Consider the following 26,210-nt stretch of genomic DNA (forward strand, 5'->3'; position numbering starts at 1 on the left):
AGAAATTAAAAAATTAAAAAACTTTTTTTTAAGTAGTCACTGAACCATGAAAATGAGGTCAAGGATAATGGACATGTGATAGACATAAACTTCCTAACATGAGGCATCTATATACAAAGTATCAAGCATCCAGGTCTTCCACCTTCTAAATCATGTAGCTTTTAAGAAGTTAGCTTTTGAGAAAACTCTCGGTGACAAGCAACGTTTTCTGTGCCAAATTAATCAAGGGGTGTTCTTCATTCATACTATTTCGAAAATTGCAGAACTGTTGAGTACCATTCAAAAATGCCATTTTTCTATTAAAAAAACTGTGGCACCATTTCAAATACACCCAAAGGTGTTGATAATTCAGATTTCCAATTTTTTTCAATGGATCTTTAATAGTGAAAACACAGGACCAAAAAAGGCTACCATTGTCGCCTATGTAAATAATTACTTCCTTGGCTTGACAAAATCTAAAGAAAATACAAAGGGATATAACTGTTATCATGGCTAACAGGAATGTTGTTATTGTTGGCTCATTGTCACCATAAAAAACTTTAATATTTTAGTTGCAGATGATTTATTATGCTACATTTATATATGTTTTTCTTATCCTTAAATGTCATATAATGTTAAAATTGTTATACTAGTACTTATTTTCAAGTTTTGATGACTTATTTTGCACAATTTATAGCCAAAGGGAAGTAATTTGTCCAACTTTGAAAAAACAGTTTTTGGTTGGGTTCATGTTGCTCAGTCTATAGTTTTCTTTAAGGTGTTTTGTGTTCTGTTGTTTGCCAGTTGCTTTTTCTCTTTTTAGCCATGGCACTGACAGATTATATTTGACTTTCGAGTTTGATTGTCCCTTTATATATAATGTAAGCAATGTATATGTGTGCATTTTGTTGATGATTTTTCCTTGTTATTGTGATCTTGCTGAATTAATGATGCATTCAACAAACTATTTCTTTATTAAGAAAACTTTATAGAAATTCTTTTCTGTTTACTATCCATTATTACATGTATAACACAAAAATCATAAATAATATTCAATGTTATGTAAAAATAACAATTCAAAATATATAAAGAATAGATAAGTCAAATTAAACAACAATAAGGAGTGAACATACACATTCCATTCTTTATATATGTAAATCATAGATTTAACTGTGGCATTTTTTTTATTTACCAAGCAACACCTAGATGAGTTAAGAAACTGTATATTAACAACAATACAATGAAAATTTGCATAACAAAATACATCATATAAAATGCCAAAAAAATAAATTTAACAACCATGCAAATAGTTTTGCAGACTACTGTTGACCTCCAGTGATGGTTTAAGGGGGATTTATAAAAGATTGATAAAATTGAGAATGGAAATGGGGAATGTGTCAAAGAGACAACAACCCGACCAAATAAAAAACAACAGCAGAAGGTCACCAACAGGTCTTCAATGTAGCGAGAAATTCCCGCACCAGGAGGCGTCCTTCAGCTGGCCCCTAAACAAATATATACTAGTTCAGTGATAATGAACGCCATACTAATTTCCAAATTGTACACAAGAAACTAATATAAAAATAATACAAGACTAACAAAGGCCAGAGGCTCCTGACTTGGGACAGGCACAAAAATGCGGCGGGGTTAAACATGTTTGTGAGATCTCAACCCTCCCCCTATACCTCTAACCAATGTAGAAAAATAAACGCATAACAATACGCACATTAAAATTCAGTTCAAGAGAAGTCCGAGTCTGATGTCAGAAGATGTAACCAAAGAAAATAAACAAAATGACAATAATACATAAATAACAACAGACTACTAGCAGTTAACTGACATGCCAGCTCCAGACTTCAATTAAACTGACTGAAAGATTATCATTTCATCATATGAACATCAGGCACAATCCTTCCCGTTAGGGGTTTAGTATCATACCATCATAACATATATGAGAAGAACATAACCCGTGTCATGCCAACAACTGTTTTTAGAATAAATGTCTTTAGTTTCCGACGCAAAGACCTTATCAGTGACTCAATATTAACGCCAAAATATGCAATCTTTAATGACTTGACAACAGTATCGTAATTATATCCCTTCTTAATCAGTCTATTTAAAGGTTTTGTAAGTTTCTGAGGTGAATACTGACACCTTTGTGCTTTATAAAGAATATTTCCATAAAAAAATGGATGTGAAATACCTGAACGTATAAAAAGTCTGCATGTTGAGCTATATTTACGAATGATGTCTTTATACCGATGATAAAATTTAGTAAAAGTTTTGACTAGTTTGTGATATCGAAAACCCTGGTGTAATAATTTTTCAGTAATACATAAATTTCTCTCGTTAAAATCTAAAACATTGTTACAAACACGAGCGAATCGTACAAGTTGAGATATATAAACACCGTAAGATGGTGACAAGGGAACGTCACCATCTAAAAACGGATAATTAACGATAGGAAATGAAAAATCATCCCTTTTATCATAAATTTTAGTATTCAGCTTTCCGTTAGTGATATAGATATCAAGATCGAGGAAAGGGCAGTGGTCATTATTAGTATTAGCTTTATTTAAAGTAAGTTCAGCAGGATAAATTTCTTTAATATACATACTGAAGTCGTCATTGTTGAGAGCCAAAATATCATCCAAATATCTAAAAGTATTATTAAATTTGTTTATCAGATGTTGTTTTGATGGGTCTTTGCTTATTTTTGTCATAAATTGTAATTGTGAATGTGAAGTTGTTACTTGGTTTTTTATATCTTATTTCAAATAAAATGTAAAAACTAAAAGTGTAAACAAAACTATTAAATTATAGCATATCATATCCAGTTTTTGGTCAATGGTTAAAAAAAACCAAGTAACAACTTCACATTCACAATTACAATTTATGATACTTACTTTAAACAAGTCCCAATCTTAATTTTGTCATCCCAGCAATCCCAGCCCCCTATAAAAATTCTTCCTAGTAAAATCTGAGTATTTTGAGCATTTTATGCACTAACATGTTAAAGCTTTTTGTATGAATGTTATAACAAAGAGAAATTTATTGTCTGAAGTATGACATCAAGAGTTATATCTTATTTCAAATAAAATGTAAAAACTAAAAGTGTTAACAAAACTATTAAATTATAGCATATCATATCCAGTTTTTGGTCAATGGTTAAAAAAAAACAAGTAACAACTTCACATTCACATTATCATATTAACAGTGACATCTAAGCTACGAAATATAAAAAAAAATTATATTGTTTTTGTTCAATCATTAAAGGCGGCGGCACTAGCTACGAGATATATAAAAAATCTAAAGTACGGTAAAGATTTTTTTTGGTTCAATCAATAATAAAAGTGAAATAGTGCAATAATAATTCACTTTTAGCTGCCAAAATGGTTCAATTTTGTCAAATTAAGCTAACAAACAGACCGTTGGTTTTCCCGTTTGAATGGTTTTACACTAGTAATTTTGGGGCCCTTTATAGCTTGTTGTTCGGTGTGAGCCAAGGCTCTGTGTTGAAGGCCGTACTTTAACCTATAATGATTTACTTTTTAAATTGTTACTTGGATGGAGAGTTGTCTCATTGGCACTCACACCACATCTTCCTATATCTATTGATAATTAATTATTCACTTGCAAGTGAATAATTCAACCCTATTAAATCTGTTTTCATGTGAACTTCAATTGAACCCCCTAGCTAGAAATTGACAATGCATGCATTGTATGTGTTCTGGTTATTTTAATGAAAAGAATGTAAACAATTAAAGTGACACAAAGGTAAATCATTTGATAACTGATTCAATCCACATAAATGTATGATAAAATCATTCTTATAAGGTAAAAACAATGAGAAATATACATTTTTAAATTAATCAATAACATAAGATTAAACAGACCTTTAAAAATCCAACTGCACATGTTGGCTTAATCTATTTACATCTTTATTTATGTTAATATCGCGTATATGGTCATCTGGGGTCAACTCAATAGTTACCGGTAATTAAATGCACACGAAACGATGTTCTGTAAACTGTTTATTTTAGACTTTTGATAGTTTGGATAAATGAAAGCATTAAAATGTTTTGAGTTAACACACAGCAAATTATATAAAACATACATTATAAAAACTTTCTTTTAAAGAACTTAACTTTACTATAACATACATAAATCTAACAAACAAAAGTTTCCAGTAAAAAAGCATAAGTATAAGAAGTCATCAAGGGGACCTAAATTGCAAGTTTGCAAAGGACAATCAATTTTACAGTCAAAACAGAAAAAAAAGAAAGGAAAAACAGTAGTCGACAAAATACTACATAAAACCCTACAATGTCCTAAATGCACAAAATGCATATTCACAAAAAAATCCTTTTGAAGGCAAGTCTGTCTACACCACAAAATTAGTCATGAAACCTAAATGCAACATTACAGTCATCCAGTTATTTATTTCATGGGATAAGACAGTTCAGTTAGCTAACTTAAGTTTAAATGATCAGACTTCTAGGATAATCAAGACTACATAAAAAATGTGATAAATTTTTTTGCCATCTCAAACATTTGTATTACAATTTGATAGCTTAAGTAAAAGAAGTAATAAAACATTGTAGAACAGAATAACATTGATAGGGAACAATCTCTGCTCTTGATATTTGTTAATAATATCCTGGTTCTACAGTGCTCAACTGCTTAAATTATTTTTGTCTATTCAGGAATTTTTGTTTGCTGAAATACACGAGCAGTATTCTTTAAAGCAAAGATTAGTCTCATATGATAATTTTTGACATTTTGAACTCACTTTATCACAGTACTGGTACTCTTATCACAGTTTAGTACAATCCAATCAAGGAACAAAGGTAAGAACACTTCAGCCTACCATTACATTAAATACAATCTAAATGTATCATTCTTATTAATGTGTTTGATACAAGGACATCGATAGTGTAAAAACTTAAAAAATCATTATGCTAAGACATTTATAAGAAGGATTTATTAAAAAGAAAAAGGCATGCACATAATTATACTTTCTTTGAAATGATACCAGATAACTTTCAACTTTCATAAAATATCTGAATCATTTTCAACAAAAAAATTGGTCTCTTTTGCACAATCACAATTCCATGTTTGGGATCTGTACCCTTATTTTGGATATATTCTATAAAGTTCACATGGGAAATTACCAAAACCTAAACCTTTAAGTAAACATGATACAGGATGAATGATTGGACAGATAAACAGACAGCTGTTTGTATAGACCATAAAATACAAAGCCCTCCTACATTTGATATGACAAGCAAATTGCATAGATATACACTTAAAAAAAGTCAAATATTCCATACATAGATAATCGAATCAGGGTTGGCCAAATATCACCTGCCCGGGAAAACCCAGGTCTGGGTTTTCCCAGGCTTAGCAATACTCTCAGAAATGGGTAATACTGGGCAATATGACTTGTTTAAGCTTATTTTAGCACAAAGTAGTAAAGACTTGTTGTAGTTTCATAGTAATATAACTATATATATACTTTTTATACAGATAACCATTGAGAGTCATTTCTATAAGATTAAAAGTTCAATTTAACTTTCTTCTCAACTTATTCTGTGTATGCAGAATACAAGTTTTACATATTTTATACACTGGGCTGGGCAATACTCATAAAACCCAGGTTTTGCCAACCCTGAATCGAATGCCTTTTTATGATATAGTCTTTTTTAACTTGATGATAATCAGCCAAACCAGTGGTTCCCCTGACATTCTCTGTTCCATTCTCTATCACACAGCCAACACCAATCCATCTGACACCGCGAACAGTGCATGTGCATACATCCACCTGAAAGAAAAGAAATGACAATTAATAAGGATAAGGTAAACTTACAAATGTTTAAATGCCTTGGTCAAGAGCAGACGACTCTGTGGTAAACTTTCATTTGGTTCGCAATTATTTAAATTTATGAGAGAGATAGATGTTATTTTCTTTACTTAATATTAAAGAAATACATTATATATCTGGGAATATGTATGGTAATTGAAATCAAAAAGTAGGAAAATGTCTATGAATGATCCACTGACACTGGTACAATTGGCAACATTCACATCAGGATAAATTTTACAAATTTTACAATATACCAAACCTCCCACTAATAACTTATGTATTTACCATCTCTCTCTGTTTTAGTACAACAACCTGGACAAGGTTTTGAGATTTCCTCAATTGTAGCCAGTGATTCTTGATCCCATCTGGCTCTTAACTCTCGCTCTTCATCAACTTTAAAGTCCTGGTATAAATCAAGAATGAATATAAATCTCTATTATCAATTCTTTGTGCATTTTTTTTTTTTAAATATGTATAAACCCCACCACATTCTATATGTGTCTGTCTGTCCCAAGTCGGGAGCCTGTAATTGAGTGGTTATAATACTTCATTGTTAATCATGTTTGTTAAACTGATGTTTGTTCTTGTATTGTGCCATTACACTACTGTCCCAGGTAAAGAGGAGGGTTTCAGCACCAATAAACTAGTTTAAACCTCTGCTGCATTTCCTTGTACCTCTCCTTAGTCAGAAGCCTGTTGTTCAGAGGTTGTTGTTTGTTGATGTGGTTAATAAGCGATTCTAATTTCTTGTTTTTATATGGATGAGACAATTGGTTTGAATAATTTTACACTAGTCATTTTGGGATCCTTTATAGCTAACTGTTGATAATGATAATGAAAGAGTTCAATGTAAGTCAAAGATATACATTGTCTAACTATATGTATTGTTTGAGCTTTTATGGAATTTCAAGATGAAGAACAGTAAAAATATGCTTCTATTTTTACACATAAACACTTTACCGGTACATATTATGAAATTGTTGGCTTAGTTTATTATACCTAAAAATAATTTATTTTCTTACAAACAATCAATCTAGCTATTTCTGATGTTGCAAAAGACCGAATTTCCTTGATTTATTTTCAAAATAATCTGTGATAGTCATTTTTTATAATAACAGGAATGTGTCCCAAGTACACGGATTCCCCATCTGCAATATCATTTTCTATGTTCAGTGGACCATGAAAATAGGATAAAATCTCTAATTTGGCATTTAAATTAGAAAGATAATATCATAGGGAACATGTTTCAAGTTTCAAGTTGATTGGACTTCATCAAAAGACTACCTCGACCAAAAACTTTAACCTGAAGCCGTACCAACGAACTGACAGACGAACAAACGAACAGACGGATGAACAGACCAGAAAACATAATGCCCATAAATGGGGCATAAAAACAGAATCTTATGTATAAAAATAACTCCTAATTGGTATTGAGAAAGTTATATACTAAAGATAAAGAAAGGGTGCAAACATTGCTATTTGACTCTTCAGTTTTATTTGTGTAAATAAATGAAATGCATGTGAAGGAACCTTGTTTCAAAGTTTAAAGTTTAAACCTCATGAAACATTATACTGTGGATTCATTTATTTTTTGGGTATCAAATTTCAACGATTGAGGAAAAACTTGTATTTTCGTGGATGTTTGATTTTGTTGTGTTGCTTTTCTCTATACATACAAATCTTATACAAAATTTGTAATTCGTTGAACATTTGAATTCATGGTTCACATGTACCAACAAAACCCACAAAAATTGGTATCCAAGGAAAAATTAAGAATCCACAGTAAATGTACTTTTTAGGTGATGACTTATATTATATTTCTATTAAATAATGTAAGAGCTTACCTGTGTGTTGTCCTCCAACAGTTGCTGTCTACATTCTGAACTTCCATGGTAACTGTTAAGACACTGTTTACAAAACTCAAACTGGAATTAAAATTATCAAAATCATCATAAAATTAAAGAGAAGATCAACATTTGCACAAACCAAAGTTTAACATGAAATCATTTTTTTATAAAACCATCTATATATTGTGTATGTTTCTCAACTTGCAAGTTTTACAGATTTTGTTGTGTATGAAATCCAAGTAAGAATATTATAGACAGTAAAAGTATGTGATACATCACATCTCATCTTCTCTGCTAAAGCAAACAAATAAATATTATAAGATTTTAATGGTCATTCAAATGGGTATATAAAAAATTATTGGTCATAAAATGTGAGTGATTTAAAGACTATATCAAAATAAGATGATATGGTATGATTGCCAATGAAACAACTCTCCACCAGAGACCAAATAAGGTTAGCAACTATATGTCACTGTAAAGCATTCAACAATGAGCAAAACTCAATCTAAAATAGGTTTCAAAAGACAATGGATACCAACTTGATTATTTTGAGACAGTTCAGCTTAGAAATAAATGTACCCCTATGTGAAAGATTTGACTAAAAAAACTAAAATCTTACCCTACAATTGTGACAAACAACTTGTTTACATGAGTTTTCTATCAATATCCCAGCCCCACATCCAGGGAAAGGACATAAAACACCATTATTCTGCAGGACATATTCCTCTGTACCAAATCTTTTGTATCTTTCATACTAAAAAGAAGGAAAAAAATGTGATTTCAGATGCTGATCTATTAGAATACTGAAAGAAAAACACTACTGTGGATTCATTAATATTCATTGGATACCAATTTTCGTGGATTTTGTGGGTACAGGAGAACCACAAATTCAAATGTTCAACGAATAACAATTTTTTTAAAGGAATGAGTGTAGACTCTGCCAAAACAACGAAATTAAATATCCATGAATATGTAAATTTTCCTCAAACCACGAAAATAAATGAATCCACAGTATTTCGTTTTAACCTGGTTCTGTAATACATTTCCTTTTAAGCTGAAATATTTAAGTCAGCTTCTCTGAGCTGAATAGAAATTTTATGTAAATGTAGCTTTCATAGATATTTTTTTTTAATTTATCATTTTGGTCAAATGGATACTTTTCTTACAAAATGTTCTCCTAAATTTCAATCAAATCCACACTATATAAAAACAACATCAAACAATGTACAGACTTGGACACATTTTCTTATCAACAGAGTGAACAGACATACTATACATAAACCCAACATCCAAACATGAATCATCAAATGAATAAATCAATGTGTGTCTGTCTACTCAACAGAGTATGTATCAACTTATTTTTCTATTGTTGTTTTTCTCATCATTGTGTACCTGCAAATATGGTTGACAATTTTCTATCTTAAAATTGTAATAGCTGGCCTAGAATAAAATGATAAATGTTTTCCTGCAGAAAGATTTGACAAAAAAAAGTAATATTAAAATCAACGTGTTGACAGTAATTCCTTAAAGTTTGCTAACCTGTTCTTCTCCAAGAAGGTAAAAGTGATGAGCATCTTGTAAGAGAGAGTTTTCACATCCAACTACAATCAACATTTAAATTTATTACTATTCAAACTTAATAAATGTACAACCTAAGACAGTCAAAAATTTCTTTCTTTATAACCTACTGCAAAAAGCTTTTGGTCGATTTAGTCTTTGCAGCTCTTTGTCCATTAGTACAAAACAAACTTTTTCTGAATATCAGGATTTCTTTTTAAATTGTTATTCTACTTTGGATGCAGTACATTTCCAATATAATGGCTGTTACCAAGAAGCATCATTGCTTAGCAAAATTGATGAGGTCAGAAGACCTTGGGTTTTTTTTCAGCATTTTTTTTCTAGAAAATAGTTCATGTATTTGCAGCAGTGTTACATGTAATCTTCTTAATAGGAACTTTTCTTAATTCTATATCTTATTTCCAGGTGAAATCCCAGGAATATTAGATCAGCCTTAATTCTATATCTTATTTTCAGGTGAAATCCCAGGAATATCAGATCAGCTAGTCATTATTTTTTATTAGCAGTTTTTAGAAAATATTTCATTGGAAGTTTGGTTCTAATAGTTGATACAGAAGGTGGTTTAGAAGAAAAAGATTACCGAAATGCAGAAAAAAAACTTCAAAAACTTCTTTTGTATGACATTCAAATCTGTAAAACAAGCTATAACACCTGTTTATATAACCAGTAAGAGAAAATGCTAATTTCTCCTATATATAACATTGGCTTACCAGGACAAGGGAGACTATATCTATGGTTTACATCTTCAATAAACATTCTGTCATTCAATCTGACAATACCATACGACCTAAAGCATTCTATATAACATTGGCTTACCAGGACAAGGGAGACTATATCCATGGTTTACATCTTCAATAAACATTCTGTCATTCAATCTGACAATACCATACAACCTAAAGCATTCTATATAACATTGGCTTACCAGGACAAGGGAGACTACATCCATGGTTTACATCTTCAATAAACATTCTGTCATTCAATCTGACAATACCATACGACCTAAAGCATTCTATACAACATTGGCTTACCAGGACAAGGGAGACTATATCCATGGTTTACATCTTCAATGAACATTCTGTCATTCAATCTGACAATACCATACGACCTAAAGCATCTATACAACATTGGCTTACCAGGACAAGGGAGACTATATCCATGGTTTACATCTTCAATGAACATTCTGTCATTCAATCTGACGATACCATACGACCTAAAGCATTCTATACACATCACATGACTCTTATCACAGGGAAACACCAATAAAGGAGAACTAAAATGAAAAACATATCACTAAATACATTATTATACAGCTACAAAAATACAATTTATTCTGCACTCATTCTAATTTAGCAGTCAACATGTGTTGACTATATTTCTATGTCATATACAGTCACTGACCCATATCACTTTTCTTCATGTATATCTAAATAGAGGTTGCCGAATCTATCTTTAATTATTCATATGACTTCTTCAACCTGTTCTTGTTTCAAATGCATGGAACGACTCAAACTTATTTTTTTTACAATTTTTGGAAAAACATATTTTACTTGTTAATATTTTGTGTCTGAAACCTATAAATTATTAACTTTCATGCTTATTGTTGATATATTTGTCCATACTCAAACGAATTTCACCATTGATTGCTGGTTTCAACAAGTAATGTACAGTGTTGTATAAGGCCTTTTTAAAGGGGGATTTTTCCGACAATAATAGCTAGTGCATTGACTTGTCATATCTATGAATTTTTCCATTTTTATACAGAATGGACATAGTATCAATTTTTTTATTTTTTTGCAAAGTTTCCTTTTAAGTCTAAAGTGTCATAAAACTTTCCTTACCTTCTGTAGAACATGTTATTGCGAACCCTATCTTAGCTTTCCACAGATTTACCTGCAAGTTACCTGTTGATTTAAACTTTTGTAAGTTCTTTTGTCCCATTTAACAAATACAATAGCTATTATTATACCTTACATATATTTCAAACAATTCTAATTTTCATTCAATTGCAAGGAAGGACAAATAACCCTATAAAAATTTACACCAGTGGTGAATAACCCTATTATTCACCCATGAATAACCTTTTGAGTTTGTTTATTTGTACTTGAGTTACCTCCCATGAAAATGATGTTACAGATGTAAATAAAGAAAATGGCAGCGTTCACATTACACTAGAAGCCCATCGAGAGACAAGGAAATATGGCATTAGACATAAATAGAGCTGAGAGTGACCGCAGCAGATGATATAGTCCTTTTCAGGGCCATTATTCTACTTTTGTTGTAAATTTGAGAAAAATGAACACAAATGTATTTTCAAACGTCAGTCTGTGTGTTATGTTAAAAATATAGACTGTAGTAAGTGTTCTAAATGACCTTCCACTGTTAGTTCGGTATAATAAAACAATTGTGGCCCTTTATAATCTATGAATATTCAAAATTGTAAACCCTCAAAAGTAATTTCATTTCGGGCTGCGCCATCAATAAAATAACCTTCTCGTGTTAACAATTTTGGATATTCACCTCTTCAACGGTCCATAATTGTATATTATTATACCTTACATATATAACAAACAATTCTATTGGATAACAACTTATCACGTGACATGGAAAATTCGGTTAATTTTCATTTAATTGCAAGGGAGGACGAATAACCCTTAAAATTTACACCAGCGGTGAATAACCCTATTATTCACCGGCGAATAACCTTTTTTAGTGTCTAGATTTGCACTAGAGTTACCTCCCACAAAAATGACACCACAGACGTAACAAAACAAGATGGCAGCGTTCACGTTACACTGACAGCCCATCAAGAGACGAGGAAATAAGGCTTTGGAAATAAGTGCCAGCAGCCGATGTTATCTCCTATAATCGGTCCTTTTCAGGGCCATTAATATTTTACAAAAAGATTCTACCTTTGTTGTACATCCGAGAAATTCTAGAACACAAACATGACAAATGTATTTTCCTGAGCTAAGCCTATTTTCAAACGTCAGATTGTGTTTGTTATGTAAAACATATAGTGTTCAAAATGCCCTTCCACTGTTTATTCGGTACAATAAAACAATTATGGCCCCTTAGAATAGATGAATATCCAAAATTGTCAACCCTTAAAAGTTGTTTTACTTCGGGCTGCGCCCTCATTGAAATAACCTTCTCGTGATGACAATTTTGGATATTCACCTCTTCAATGGGCCATAATTGTATATTGTTCTGTTTAGTTTATGCAATAGGACCTTTAAATTTCATGCAAGAGAAATCTATCTCTCACTGATTAATTTACCTGAACAAAAAATTGAACTGTCAATGATGGAAATACATGTACAAATAAGGATTTATAAAACTGCATGTGATTTTTGTATTTATTCAATACCAATAACACATTTCCAATTTGTTTAAAATAAACACTGATTTAAAAATTAAAAGTTGATTTCTGATCAAATTTCAATATTTTACCTACTAACATTTGCTTTTTTAGAGTATTAACAAAAAAAATTGAAATGATAATGTTAAAATTAAGGTCTTCATAAATGTATTCTGTATAACTGAACAACCACATAAAACATGTAAATTCTTTGAAACATATATGCATGCAGTAGTTTCAGAAATATTTTTTTTATAATTGAATCAGTGAAAATAATGATTGATATTGATTAAATACTGTATCACATGCAGTTTAAGTGAGTTTATACATGTATTTCAATCAACAAACAAGGTTTTTTTTTGGTCAGGAAAATCGATCAATGAGTGATAGATTTCTCCTAGAAGAAATTTAAAGGTCTCAGTGAATAAACTACACAGAGAACAATAGCTGTTGTATTGATTCAATGGGACAGGTAAACTTGCAAAAGTTGATATACCTTGACCAAGAGCAGACAATGTGTGGTAAACTTTCATTTGGTTCGCAATAAACACTCTATATTCTTTAATGAAAAAATAATCACCACAATTATTTGTACACTTTAATTTAAACTGTAATTGGACTGCTCCTCGGGGCGTCTTGATTGACAAATAAAAATTGTTGTTGTTGTTGTTGTATTAGGTCAAATGTGTGTCAAAACTGTCCTCAACTTACTGTAGAACATGTGAAACACTCTATATTTTCTTATTAGGTCTGATGTGTTTCAAAACTGTCCTTACCTTTCTGTAGAACATGTGAAACACTCTATATTCTTCTTATTAGGTCTGATGTGTCTCAAAACTGTCCTTACCTTACTTTAGAACATGTGAAACACTCTATATTCTTCTTATTAGGTCTGATGTGTCTCAAAACTGTCCTTACCTTTCTGTAGAACATGTGAAACACTCTATATTCTTCTTATTAGGTCTGATGTGTCTCAAAACTGTCCTTACCTTACTGTAGAACATGTTAAACACTCTATATTCTTCTTATTAGGTCTGATGTGTCTCAAAACTGTCCTTACCTTACTGTAGAACATGTGAATCACTCTATATTCTTCTTATTAGGTCTGATGTGTCTCAAAACTGTCCTTACCTTTCTGTAGAACATGTGAAACACTCTATATTCTTCTTATTAGGTCTGATGTGTCTCAAAACTGTCCTTACCTTTCTGTAGAACACGTGAAACACTCTATATTCTTCTTATTAGGTCTGATTTGTCTCAAAACTGTCCTTACCTTACTGTAGAACATGTGAAACACTCTATATTCTTCTTATTAGGTCTGATGTGTCTCAAAACTGTCCTCACCTTACTGTAGAACATGTGAAACACTCTATATTCTTCTTATTAGGTCTGATGTGTCTCAAAACTGTCCTTACCTTACTGTAGAACATGTGAAACACTCTATATTCTTCTTATTAGGTCTGATGTGTCTCAAAACTGTCCTCACCTTACTGTAGAACATGTTAAACACTCTATATTCTTCTTATTAGGTCTGATGTGTCTCAAAACTGGAGCTGTGTCAAACTCTGATGAATGACTGGCACATTTAAAGTAGAATTGCTACAAGTAAAATTCCAATAAATTACTCATAAAATATGAACAATATTTTTTTATTTTCTTCCTGTCAATAAATGTTTTTTAGAAGCATGAGCTAGATATATATTGTATAGAAACCTGTAGATTGTTGAATATTTATGTTGCACTCTAAATATTTTGGTATTTGGGTTGCTGTCAGATTGACATTATCTCCTTTTATTCACATTACACACACATTGAAGTTAAAGACTATATGATCAAATGATCAAAGAGTCACTGTAGTGCAGTGTAGATGGTGATGGAGGTAATATGGATCTCATGCCATATAATCAGGCATAGTGGATTTCATTTACTTTTACCTACCATCACTAAGATTCACTGGTGTTAAACTGATAACCGTACGACGATCCCAATATGGCCATGGCAGAAATAGGTAAAATCTTTTCAGTAATTTTTCTCAAATGTAACATGTTTTTTTGTCAATGGTTATTCAACTGCAAGGTTTTCCTTTACCATTATATCATATTTGAATTGTAACAGTGCACTGTAATTTTCTAAGTGCTTAGAAAAGTGCCGTTGAAAAATTCTGAGATTATGATCGTAATTTCGGTAATAAAAATGCAAAAGATTATCGTAACTGGATAGTGTTTGATTGATATTGACACTAAAAACTGTCTATCTAATAGCATATGATGAAAATATGGTGATGAATTAATGTTCTAACAGCTTATGACATTTCTTTTTGTGCATTTGATATATGATTAATAGTTCTTATGTAAACAACTACATACAAGTATATCACAAAATTGGAATGGGAAGAGGGGGGAACAAGCTTCAATAAATTTAGAAATGGGGAACTATGTTAAAATACAGAAAACTCCAGGATGATACAAAATATGGGAATGAGAGAATCTTTTAAAATTAAAAAAAATGTCATTATGATCTGTAAATGTTTAGAGTTAAAAATTGATATTGTTTAACATTTTATTTAAAAAGGGATTTGGAAACAAATGTCACACCTTTTTGAATGTGTAAACAGTTGTATAGCCAATAAATACTATAAAATTCTTAGCTATTCATGACCGTCACTGACGTTTCAATATCTCAGAAAATAACTATAAATTTTAACAACATCAATTTAATGATAATATTTATAGTAGAGAAAGGTTGGGATGCTGTGTGTGTTATGAAGTTATGCACATGTTAACCTGGAGTTAATTGGCAAACATGGATTTGTGTTTCTATATTGTTTGAAGATCAAGACATCAAATTGGTGTGGCCTTAAATTTTCTTACAAGATATATTAATTCAAAGAATGACTACAACTTTGAGAAATCATAGCCCATACTCCACCATATCAGAAACAAACTAATTCATATACTTGGTATATGAAAAGAATGTTGCATACATATGCATAGAAGTCATTGTTGAGAAAAAATATTGAAGGTAACAAGGAACATTTTTGTACTTGCATAATTACCATATACTTAGTATTTTTCTATCAAATGAAACAATAATTAGCCTTTCTAATTGTCATGCATTTTATGGAAGCACAAACTATTTGTTTGATAATCTATTAAAGTCTTTGCAATTAAACTGACTGTGTTAATTTACATATTATGCCTTCTCAGGTAATTTATCAATACACATATATATGATATATATTTATTTTTTTTTTAAGCCTTCATATGCTTCGCAAGACTATATACCTGCCATGTAGTTAAGGCTAATAAAAAAAATAAGCACAAGTAACAAATAATGAACAATAGTAGCAATAAACTGGTAACTATTTTAGATCCTTTACAATCCAAACTGTTTAAAGAAATTCCTAAAATACATCCATGGTATTTAATCAAAACATTTGAATTTAATTTTTAATATCATATATATCAATGTATAATAGTAAAAAATTGAACCCACTGGAAAAAATATTAATGGCTATTTTAACCATTATATTTCACTCAAAAATTAACCTATATATGTATATAATATGTATTTCTTTTGAAATATATGGAAAAGGGCAATGTAAACACCAATACAAGTATCAACTGTTTAATCCAATAATGCAGTTAAGTTACTATGGAAAATTTTGTTCATTTAGTGCAGAAGTTTAGTATAAAGGTACAGTTAATAGCCCCTTTTCAAATTTGTGGACCCATTCCGGAATATAAACAAAAGGGAACTGATGATACATGAGGCAGTGGCACGGGGGAGGGGCGGTGTCATTATTGGTGTGCTGATGGAATTTAAAATAATGACATCCCCTTACATATATTGCATAAGACCAAAAATCTGATCCATTTTATAACTTATATGTTTATATAGGAAGTAACCCACAGCGTCCCTGCCCACAGACAGCACTGTTGTATAGGGAATATTGGATAGGGGAGGTTAATTTGCCCTTTTTATTGATTACGTCGATTGGATATATGCAATATTTGAGACTTTCATTTGGAGCAATGGATTAATAGGATTGTTCTTTTCGGATTTTTGATATTGCTAAAGGTTATGCATATTGTTATAAATCGAGATATTTATAAGTTTTGTCCTAAATATTAACCTGTAAGTTGCTTCATTATTTTTTTTGTGTGAATGTCATCATTAACATAGATAATACCATTTAAAAACTGGAAGACACATGGAGTATTTTTCAGTTACTATTATCCCATAAAGAAATTATGATTATCAAACAAGAAAAATGCCATTGAATTACGATTATTATCCCAAATATTTTGACAACAATTTTCTAAGCGCATAGACAATTATAGTGCACCGCTACAATTCAAATATGATGTAATGGTATAGAAAAACCTTGCAGCTGACTGAAAAGATTTTTCCTATTTCTGCTGTTGCCATAATGGGATTGTCATAATTCCAGTTACGGTTATCAGAAGTAAAAACACAAAAATACTAAACTCCGAGGAAAATTCAAAAAGGAAAATCAAAAATCAAAAGGCGAAATCAAAAGTCCAAACACATCAAAAGAATGGATAACAACTGTCAGTTTAACACCAGTGAAGATTGCAGTACAAAATGTATTATATAGAAGGATTTAAATTTTCAATGTTGAGACTGTTCAAAATTCATACTTCATACTTTACATTGCATTTACCATATTGTACATATATGTTTGTTTTCTGTTGAAGAAGTTTTATTTGTTTAAAGAAAAATCATTTTTTTTGTATGTTTTAACTTACAGCAGATTGTAGATTCCCCTGACAACCTTCACTCTTACATTCGCATTGTAACATACCAGACTTCATCACATCATCAAAGTTTTCTGGTTCCTAATAATACATAAATTTATGTTAATACCTTTGAGGAAAATTGCAAACAAGAAGATAGCTTAGGGTGTGGTAAGGTCAGGTTTTTTTTCCCTATAATAAGGGTTAAAATCTTTTGCCCGATATCACCCACTTTTCTTTTCACAGAATATTTCAATAACTCATAAAAAGGTCATTACAAAAATTGAAGCAGTTTTTATATTCTCATCTTCTTTATGATTTGAGACCCAAATAAAGTCAAAGCTAAATATAAGGTGTAGCCTTTTCTTGCCAGTTTTTTTTTAATCAAATATCTTGAAAATGAGATCCATTTTATAGGCATCCAATTTTTGTTCTCAATTTTTCTTCATGGTACTTCTAAATCTCCTTGCTGCATATTATTTTGTCTTTAATTTAAAAACACACTTGTTTGTTAGCATACTTTTTTATACTTTGTAAATATTACTATCTTTAAGCTTAAACAGTACATGTATGTACTTTGAAGTATCTAAACTTCTAGCTTTAGTATAGAAATACGAATGAACATGGGGATAAACACCCTATAAACAGAACTATCTTTCATCTTAAAGTAAGACTGATTCTGTAAGGCTTACCCTTTGTAACACAATATGACCTTCACAACAGTTGCCACATTTCACTCTCAACTTTCCTGGACACAGACTTTGGCACTGTTCCTTACAATACACAAAGAAGTGGTGAACATCTCCTGTCAAACATAAAAAAATTAATTTGTACTTGACTTCATCAACAACAAATATTCAAGTTTATAATAACATAAGTAATAAACATGTCAGAATCAGATGACTAATGAAAGTCTATTACTGTTCCTTTTCAGTTAATTGACAAGTCCTTTTATTGTATTTTTCTGCACTAACTACTGCTGTTCCTTTTCAGTTAATTGACAAGTCCTTTTATTGTATTTCTCTCACTAACTATTGCTGTTCCTTTTCAGTTAATTGACAAGTCCATTTATTGTATTTCTCTCACTAACTACTGCTGTTCCTTTTCAGTTAATTGACAAGTCCTTTTATTGTATTTCTCTCACTAACTATTGCTGTTCCTTTTCAGTTAATTGACTAGTCCTTTTATTGTATTTCTCTCACTAACTATTGCTGTTCCTTTTCAGTTAATTGACTAGTCCTTTTATTGTATTTCTCTCACTAACTACTGCTGTTCCTTTTCAGTTAATTGACAAGTCCTTTTATTGTATTTCTCTCACTAACTATTGCTGTTCCTTTTCAGTTAATTGACTAGTCCTTTTATTGTATTTCTCTCACTAACTATTGCTGTTCCTTTTCAGTTAATTGACTAGTCCTTTTATTGTATTTCTCTCACTAACTACTGCTGTTCCTTTTCAGTTAATTGACTAGTCCTTTTATTGTATTTCTCTCACTAACTACTGCTGTTCCTTTTCAGTTAATTGACTAGTCCATTTATTGTATTTCTCTGCACTAACTACTGCTGTTCCTTTTCAGTTAATTGACTAGTCCTTTTATTGTATTTCTCTCACTAACTACTGCTGTTCCTTTTCAGTTAATTAACTAGTCCATTTATTGTATTTCTCTGCACTAACTATTGCTGTTCCCTTTCAGTTAATTGACTAGTCCTTTTATTGTATTTCTCTCACTAACTATTGCTGTTCCTTTTAAGTTAATTGACAAGTCCATTTATTGTATTTCTCTGCACTAACTATTGCTGTTCCCTTTCAGTTAATTGACTAGTCCTTTTATTGTATTTCTCTCACTAACTATTGCTGTTCCTTTTAAGTTAATTGACAAGTCCATTTATTGTATTTCTCTGCACTAACTACTGCTGTTCCTTTTCAGTTAATTAACTAGTCCATTTATTGTATTTCTCTGCACTAACTATTGCTGTTCCTTTTCAGTTAATTGACAAGTCCTTTTATTGTATTTCTCTGCACTAACTACTGCTGTTCCTTTTCAGTTAATTAACTAGTCCTTTTATTGTATTTCTCTCATTAACTACTGCTGTTCCTTTTCAGTTAATTAACTAGTCCTTTTATTGTATTTCTCTCACTAACTATTGCTGTTCCTTTTCAGTTAATTAACTAGTCCTTTTATTGTATTTCTCTGAACTAACTGTTGCTGTTCCTTTTCAGTTAATTGACAAGTCCTTTTATTGTATTTCTCTCACTAACTATTGCTGTTCCTTTTCAGTTAATTGACAAGTCCATTTATTGTATTTCTCTGCACTAACTACTGCTGTTCCTTTTCAGTTAATTGACAAGTCCATTTATTGTATTTCTCTCACTAACTATTGCTGTTCCTTTTCAGTTAATTGACTAGTCCATTTATTGTATTTCTCTCACTAACTACTGCTGTTCCTTTTCAGTTAATTGACTAGTCCTTTTATTGTATTTCTCTGCACTAACTACTGCTGTTCCTTTTCAGTTAATCGACAAGTCCATTTATTGTATTTCTCTCACTAACTATTGCTGTTCCTTTTCAGTTAATTGACTAGTCCATTTATTGTATTTCTCTCACTAACTACTGCTGTTCCTTTTCAGTTAATTGACTAGTCCTTTTATTGTATTTCTCTGCACTAACTACTGCTGTTCCTTTTCAGTTAATTGACTAGTCCTTTTATTGTATTTCTCTGCACTAACTACTGCTGTTCCTTTTCAGTTAATTGACTAGTCCTGTATTGTATTTCTCTCACTAACTACTGCTGTTCCTTTTCAGTTAATTGACAAGTCCTTTTATTGTATTTCTCTGCACTAACTACTGCTGTTCCTTTTCAGTTAATTGACTAGTCCTTTTATTGTATTTCTCTCACTAACTACTGCTGTTCCTTTTCAGTTAATTGACTAGTCCTTTTATTGTATTTCTCTGCACTAACTACTGCTGTTCCTTTTCAGTTAATTGACTAGTCCTTTTATTGTATTTCTCTCACTAACTACTGCTGTTCCTTTTCAGTTAATTGACTAGTCCTTTTATTGTATTTCTCTCACTAACTACTGCTGTTCCTTTTCAGTTAATTGACTAGTCCATTTATTGTATTTCTCTCACTAACTACTGCTGTTCCTTTTCAGTTAATTGACTAGTCCTTTTATTGTATTTCTCTCACTAACTACTGCTGTTCCTTTTCAGTTAATTGACTAGTCCTTTTATTGTATTTCTCTGCACTAACTACTGCTGTTCCTTTTCAGTTAATTGACAAGTCCATTTAATGTATTTCTCTCACTAACTATTGCTGTTCCTTTTCAGTTAATTGACTAGTCCTGTATTGTATTTCTCTCACTAACAATTGCTGTTCCTTTTCAGTTAATTGACTAGTCCTTTTATTGTATTTCTCTGCACTAACTTCTGTTGTTCCTTTTCAGTTAATTGACTAGTCCATTTATTGTATTTCTCTCACTAACTACTGCTGTTCCTTTTCAGTTAATTGACTAGTCCATTTATTGTATTTCTCTGCACTAACTACTGCTGTTCCTTTTCAGTTAATTGACTAGTCCTCTTATTGTATTTCTCTCACTAACTACTGCTGTTCCTTTTCAGTTAATTGACTAGTCCTTTTATTGTATTTCTCTGCACTAACTATTGCTGTTCCTTTTCAGTTAATTGACTAGTCCTTTTATTGTATTTCTCTCACTAACTACTGCTGTTCCTTTTCAGTTAATTAACTAGTCCTTTTATTGTATTTCTCTCACTAACTACTGCTGTTCCTTTTCAGTTAATTGACTAGTCCTTTTATTGTATTTCTCTGCACTAACTACTGCTGTTCCTTTTCAGTTAATTGACAAGTCCTTTTATTGTATTTCTCTGCACTAACTACTGCTGTTCCTTTTCAGTTAATTGACTAGTCCTTTTATTGCATTTCTCTCACTAACTATTGCTGTTCCTTTTCAGTTAATTGACTAGTCCTGTATTGTATTTCTCTCACTAACTATTGCTGTTCCTTTTCAGTTAATTGACAAGTCCATTTATTGTATTTCTCTCACTAACTACTGCTGTTCCTTTTCAGTTAATTGACAAGTCCTTTTATTGTATTTCTCTGCACTAACTACTGCTGTTCCTTTTCAGTTAATTGACTAGTCCTTTTATTGTATTTCTCTGCACTAACTACTGCTGCTCCTTTTCAGTTAATTGACTAGTCATTTTATTGTATTTCTCTCACTAACTACTGCTGTTCCTTTTCAGTTAATTGACTAGTCCTTTTATTGTATTTCTCTGCACTAACTACTGCTGTTCCTTTTCAGTTAATTGACAAGTCCATTTATTGTATTTCTCTTCACTAACTACTGCTGTTCCTTTTCAGTTAGTTGACTAGTCCATTTATTGTATTTCTCTCACTAACTACTGCTGTTCCTTTTCAGTTAATTGACAAGTCCTTTTATTGTATTTCTCTGCACTAACTACTGCTGTTCCTTTTCAGTTAATTGACTAGTCCTGTATTGTATTTCTCTCACTAACTATTGCTGTTCCTTTTCAGTTAATTGACAAGTCCATTTATTGTATTTCTCTCACTGACTACTGCTGTTCCTTTTCAGTTAATTAACTAGTCCTTTTATTGTATTTCTCTGCACTAACTACTGCTGTTCCTTTTCAGTTAATTAACTAGTCCATTTCTTGTATTTTTCTGCACTTACAACAGTACTCCTTGCTAAATTGTTCTGTAAATTATACATCACAGCTATGAGAAGTTATTAGCCCCATCAAAATGTGACAGCAACTTTATCAAAGTTACTTTTGCTAGGATAACCAAGAATATAACTCAGAAGTGAGGAAAAAGACCAGAAAATGTTTGACACACAGATTATAAGTTTTCTGCATGTAGATATCGTTCAAATAAATTATATATCTTTCAGCCATTTGACACAATTTAATGTAAAACATTTTTCTCCTTCACTGCACTCACTTGCAGTTCCATTCACATTATGACTCAATGCTACAATATGCAGTTAACCTGAGAACCTTTATATTACAAGGTTAAGCATAAAGTTAATACTTTGGGCTGTAACTGTTTATTTTTTCTGCGATAAAAAGTCATGCAGTGAGCATGTTACTACCTATGGTCAAAGTCAAGGCCACAGCCCCCTGACTTTGATATTTACAACAGTATAACATGAGAATGAGATTACAGTAATTTTGCTATATTGTTAGCTGTGCACTTTAAATACTTACTATTAACTTTTCCACATTTCAAATCCTGACTGTCAACAGTAGTAAACTTTGCTGTCACTTCAAGGGGTTTTTGTTGAAAAGCATGGATAACTGTACAATTACAGATAGATACATCCTGAAATGAAACAATACAAGTTTTGACTTCAAGAATAGTATTTGGTCTCAGTCATGTCAATAGCTGTGTTGTGTAAATATTCTCATAATCTGCGTCTAGATATTTATGTTTATAGTGGTGAGCATTGCTGCTGTCATCTGAAAAAGTGATTTTGATTTCTCATATACACTCTAAAGTTTAGTCAGGGAGTCGGGGGATTCAAAATCCAAATTTGCTGATAATCCTGACACTCAAAGAAGAACATCATCATTCATGAACTCAACGTACAAAAATAAAACATTACAGTTTGCTATTAATTAATCATTGTTATCCATTATATTGTCAGAATTACACAAAGTAAAAAAAAAATGATATTTAAAAATAAAATTTTAATAACCCTATTAATGTCAGTTCACTTAATATATAATATAATTACAAATATATTTGTAATCAATTTAACTATTGTCAGTTTATTGTCATAATTTTGTATGCCATAACCATTTAATGTAAATGTGTTTGTGCGAATAAAATATTGTCTATTGTCTATTGTCTTAATTTTTTAAGTTATCTAATGATTTGAAATTTGATGTCATAATATTCAGAGGTAGCAGATTTGGTTGTACTGAATAAATTTCTATACATTTATATATTTATCAAAAGATTAATCTATATAATATCATTTCTCTAATTCTATGGAAATTTATCCCTTTTCGAACCCATTGTATAAAAAATTTTAATCAACGTGTGGTTGCTGGTGATCTCAGAAGATCATTGGATGATTTTAAGGGTCATGACCTTTTTGGCTGACTGGATGAACCAAAATATGATAACAGGTGTTAATGAAATTGACAACTTCGTGCAATGTGAAAGGCACTCGAAGGGGATTTTCGGTAAACAAAAAAAGAAAATGTCTTTTTAATCATTAGAGAAACAGATTCTTACATAGTTACTCGTGGATTATCGGATTTATCCAATCTCGATAGTTAAATTATAAATTTTAAAGTACTCGCCGAGGCGGCTCTAACTTTAAAATTGATAATTTAACTATCTCGATTGGATAAATCCGATAATCCACTGGTATCAATGTAAGAATCTATATGTATATAGTACATTATAACTTAACTTACTTGAATTCAACAGATACATATATATATATATGTTCTATACTAGAAAAATCAAGAAGAGGTTATTCCCTTAAATCTGTTAATTCAAGATAGTTATTGTGATTTTGAGTTAAGCATTGTATAAAGATTTTGTGGATATACTATAGCACCACATCAAGATCTGAATACAATGATTAATAACTCTTTAACTGATCCAGCTAAAAAAGACCGTCTATACTAAAGAGGCTATGGTGCTCTTGATATATAAAGGAGCCTAACTGGTTGAGAGGAGAAATATATTATTTGGTTCAATCTGTTTAATCATTGCCTCTGAATTGCAAACTAGAGAGTTAAATCCCTCTGGTATTTATACATGAACTTTCACAATAGTTCTGTTAGCATTGCATGATCATTTGGTTTTGAATTCTAGTATGGCAAAATCTTTGGATTAAGTTTTCTATGCAATGTTTTAACATTTGTCCAACAGGGTGACAGAGAAAGGGATTATTGTTTTTTTTTCGGAAAATCTACTTTTCTAAATTAAGATATATTGGTTAAAACAAATAAAAATACCGACCAATTCAAGTACACCTTCTATGGTGCTCTCGTCTTCAGTGACTAATTTTAGCACAAGCTAGGTGTTTTAGAATTCAAAAGTTGATGAGGACTTTTTGTAAATAATAAATGCTACCACGTCATAGAAAAACAAGTGAGTAATTGTTTTAAAATCTAATAACAAAAAAGTCTGCGGATTTTCTGCGGATTTATTTTCATCAAATTCCTTTTTTTCTAGTAAACAGGTAAAAGCAATGAAACATTCAATAATAATGCTTTGCACAATGTTTCCCCTTGGTATATGTATAATATGGCCCATATTTATTATTATCTTTGCTGTTTTGATACTATTGCAGTTTGAAAATTTCGTATTTCATAGACCACAGTAGTCCAAATAATTATGACGTCTTGAAAGGCTATTATCGTCGTGTCATATGTTTTCGTATGTTATATGTTTTCGTATCAACCACATTTTGTCGGTTTTTAACTGCATACGCGTATATTGTGGCGTGTTTTTCGGTTTCTATATTTAGAACAATAACACCACTACAGTTTGACAAATTTAAAACATACTCAACAGCGCTTTTTAAAGACGTTAGAACAAATTTAATAAAACTGACATATTTAGCCATTTTTATTTAATGTCAAAAATATGCATCACTAGAATAGTTGTGGAAAAAAATTCTGAAGGGTTAAAATAAAGTCCAGATATGTTTTTTGCCTGTCAGGCATCTGATCTTCAAGACATACGACTGTAATGTGTTTTTTTGGCCGTTTTAATTACAAACCAGCGATTTAAAATTAACAGGGTTCTTATATAAAATGGTTGTTCAAAATCTAATTATTCAATATTTTATTGACAATTCTTTTTATACATCCTTGACACATGAAGATGATTACAGTCTTAACTTTTTTATATTTAATCCTAAATTTTGAAAACTGCATTTTATTTTAGAAAAAATAATGTATTTTGTACAAACCAGGTGCCAATCTGAAACTAATCAAAATCTAACAATTTCAGCACATGAAACACCAACCTAAAACTATTTGTTAGTAATTTTTAGTACTGAAAAGTATTAATTAACTTTTTTTATGATTCACGCGATCACCAGAACCACGACTTTGGAAAATATTAATTTCCGGATTTTATAGTCATTTCCTGTCCGTGTACTGATCCAATTTTTAATTCATACGAAAACATATGACGCCGTTTTTTTGACATACAAAAATCGCAAAGTAATCGGAAACGGTCAAAAATCGTAGTAAGCCTTGACAAAAAAACAAGATACCTCAAATCAATCTACAGGACATGCTTTTTAAATTTGAGTAAACACCTGAATAAAAACTCAACAGTGAAAACCGTAAGCAGTAAAAATTGTTATTAATACGAAAACACATTACACAATGATATAATTTTTTTCTTTGACGCCTTACATCAAAGAAAAAAAAATATAATAGACTTTCAAGACGTCATAATTATTTGGACTAAGACCACAGAAGGGGTCATAAACCTTTATCACCTTTAAAATAGCATCATTTTTCAATAAATATCCTGTAAATATCAACTGTATTTCTTCAGGTGGTAGTTTAATTCTTTTGGAAATTTCTCTTTTCACTTTCCATATATTCCAGTCAGTATCTACTTCGATTGTAAAAGACGAAGAAACATTGTATTTTACATTTATTACAATGTTTGTCATTTGAAAGCAATGTCACCTACTTTCAATTTCACGTCAGAATTCAGAAGTGAAAGTAGATTTCTATATTACTACGCACAATTATACCTGATGAAACAGCTACAAATGTAATGGTAAGCGGACAGCAAAC

General features: G+C 31.0%; 1 protein-coding gene across 2 annotated transcripts; it reads right to left on the minus strand.

Annotated features, from left to right (window-relative positions):
• Nucleotides 1-1,926: 1,926 nt before the first annotated feature.
• LOC134686999 (E3 ubiquitin-protein ligase parkin-like) lies at nucleotides 1,927-26,117 on the minus strand. Of its 2 annotated transcripts, XM_063546906.1 has the most exons (12): nucleotides 25,904-26,117; nucleotides 22,632-22,746; nucleotides 18,081-18,193; nucleotides 17,401-17,490; nucleotides 14,115-14,227; nucleotides 10,481-10,540; nucleotides 10,299-10,375; nucleotides 9,232-9,293; nucleotides 8,312-8,446; nucleotides 7,690-7,770; nucleotides 6,131-6,248; nucleotides 1,927-5,803 (listed from the first exon to the last, which is right to left on the minus strand). In XM_063546906.1, exons 1-12 carry the CDS (start codon nucleotides 26,081-26,083, stop codon nucleotides 5,700-5,702), a joined length of 1,248 nt encoding a protein of 415 aa, XP_063402976.1. In that variant the 5' UTR covers nucleotides 26,084-26,117; the 3' UTR covers nucleotides 1,927-5,699. The 2 variants fall into 2 exon arrangements, with proteins under 2 accessions (XP_063402976.1, XP_063402975.1); XM_063546905.1 differs by lacking the exon at nucleotides 10,299-10,375 and having other exon boundaries at nucleotides 10,404-10,540.
• Nucleotides 26,118-26,210: the final 93 nt, after the last annotated feature.

The sequence above is a fragment of the Mytilus trossulus genome, chromosome 10, assembly GCF_036588685.1.
Source record: "Mytilus trossulus isolate FHL-02 chromosome 10, PNRI_Mtr1.1.1.hap1, whole genome shotgun sequence".
NCBI lineage: Eukaryota > Metazoa > Mollusca > Bivalvia > Mytilida > Mytilidae > Mytilus > Mytilus trossulus.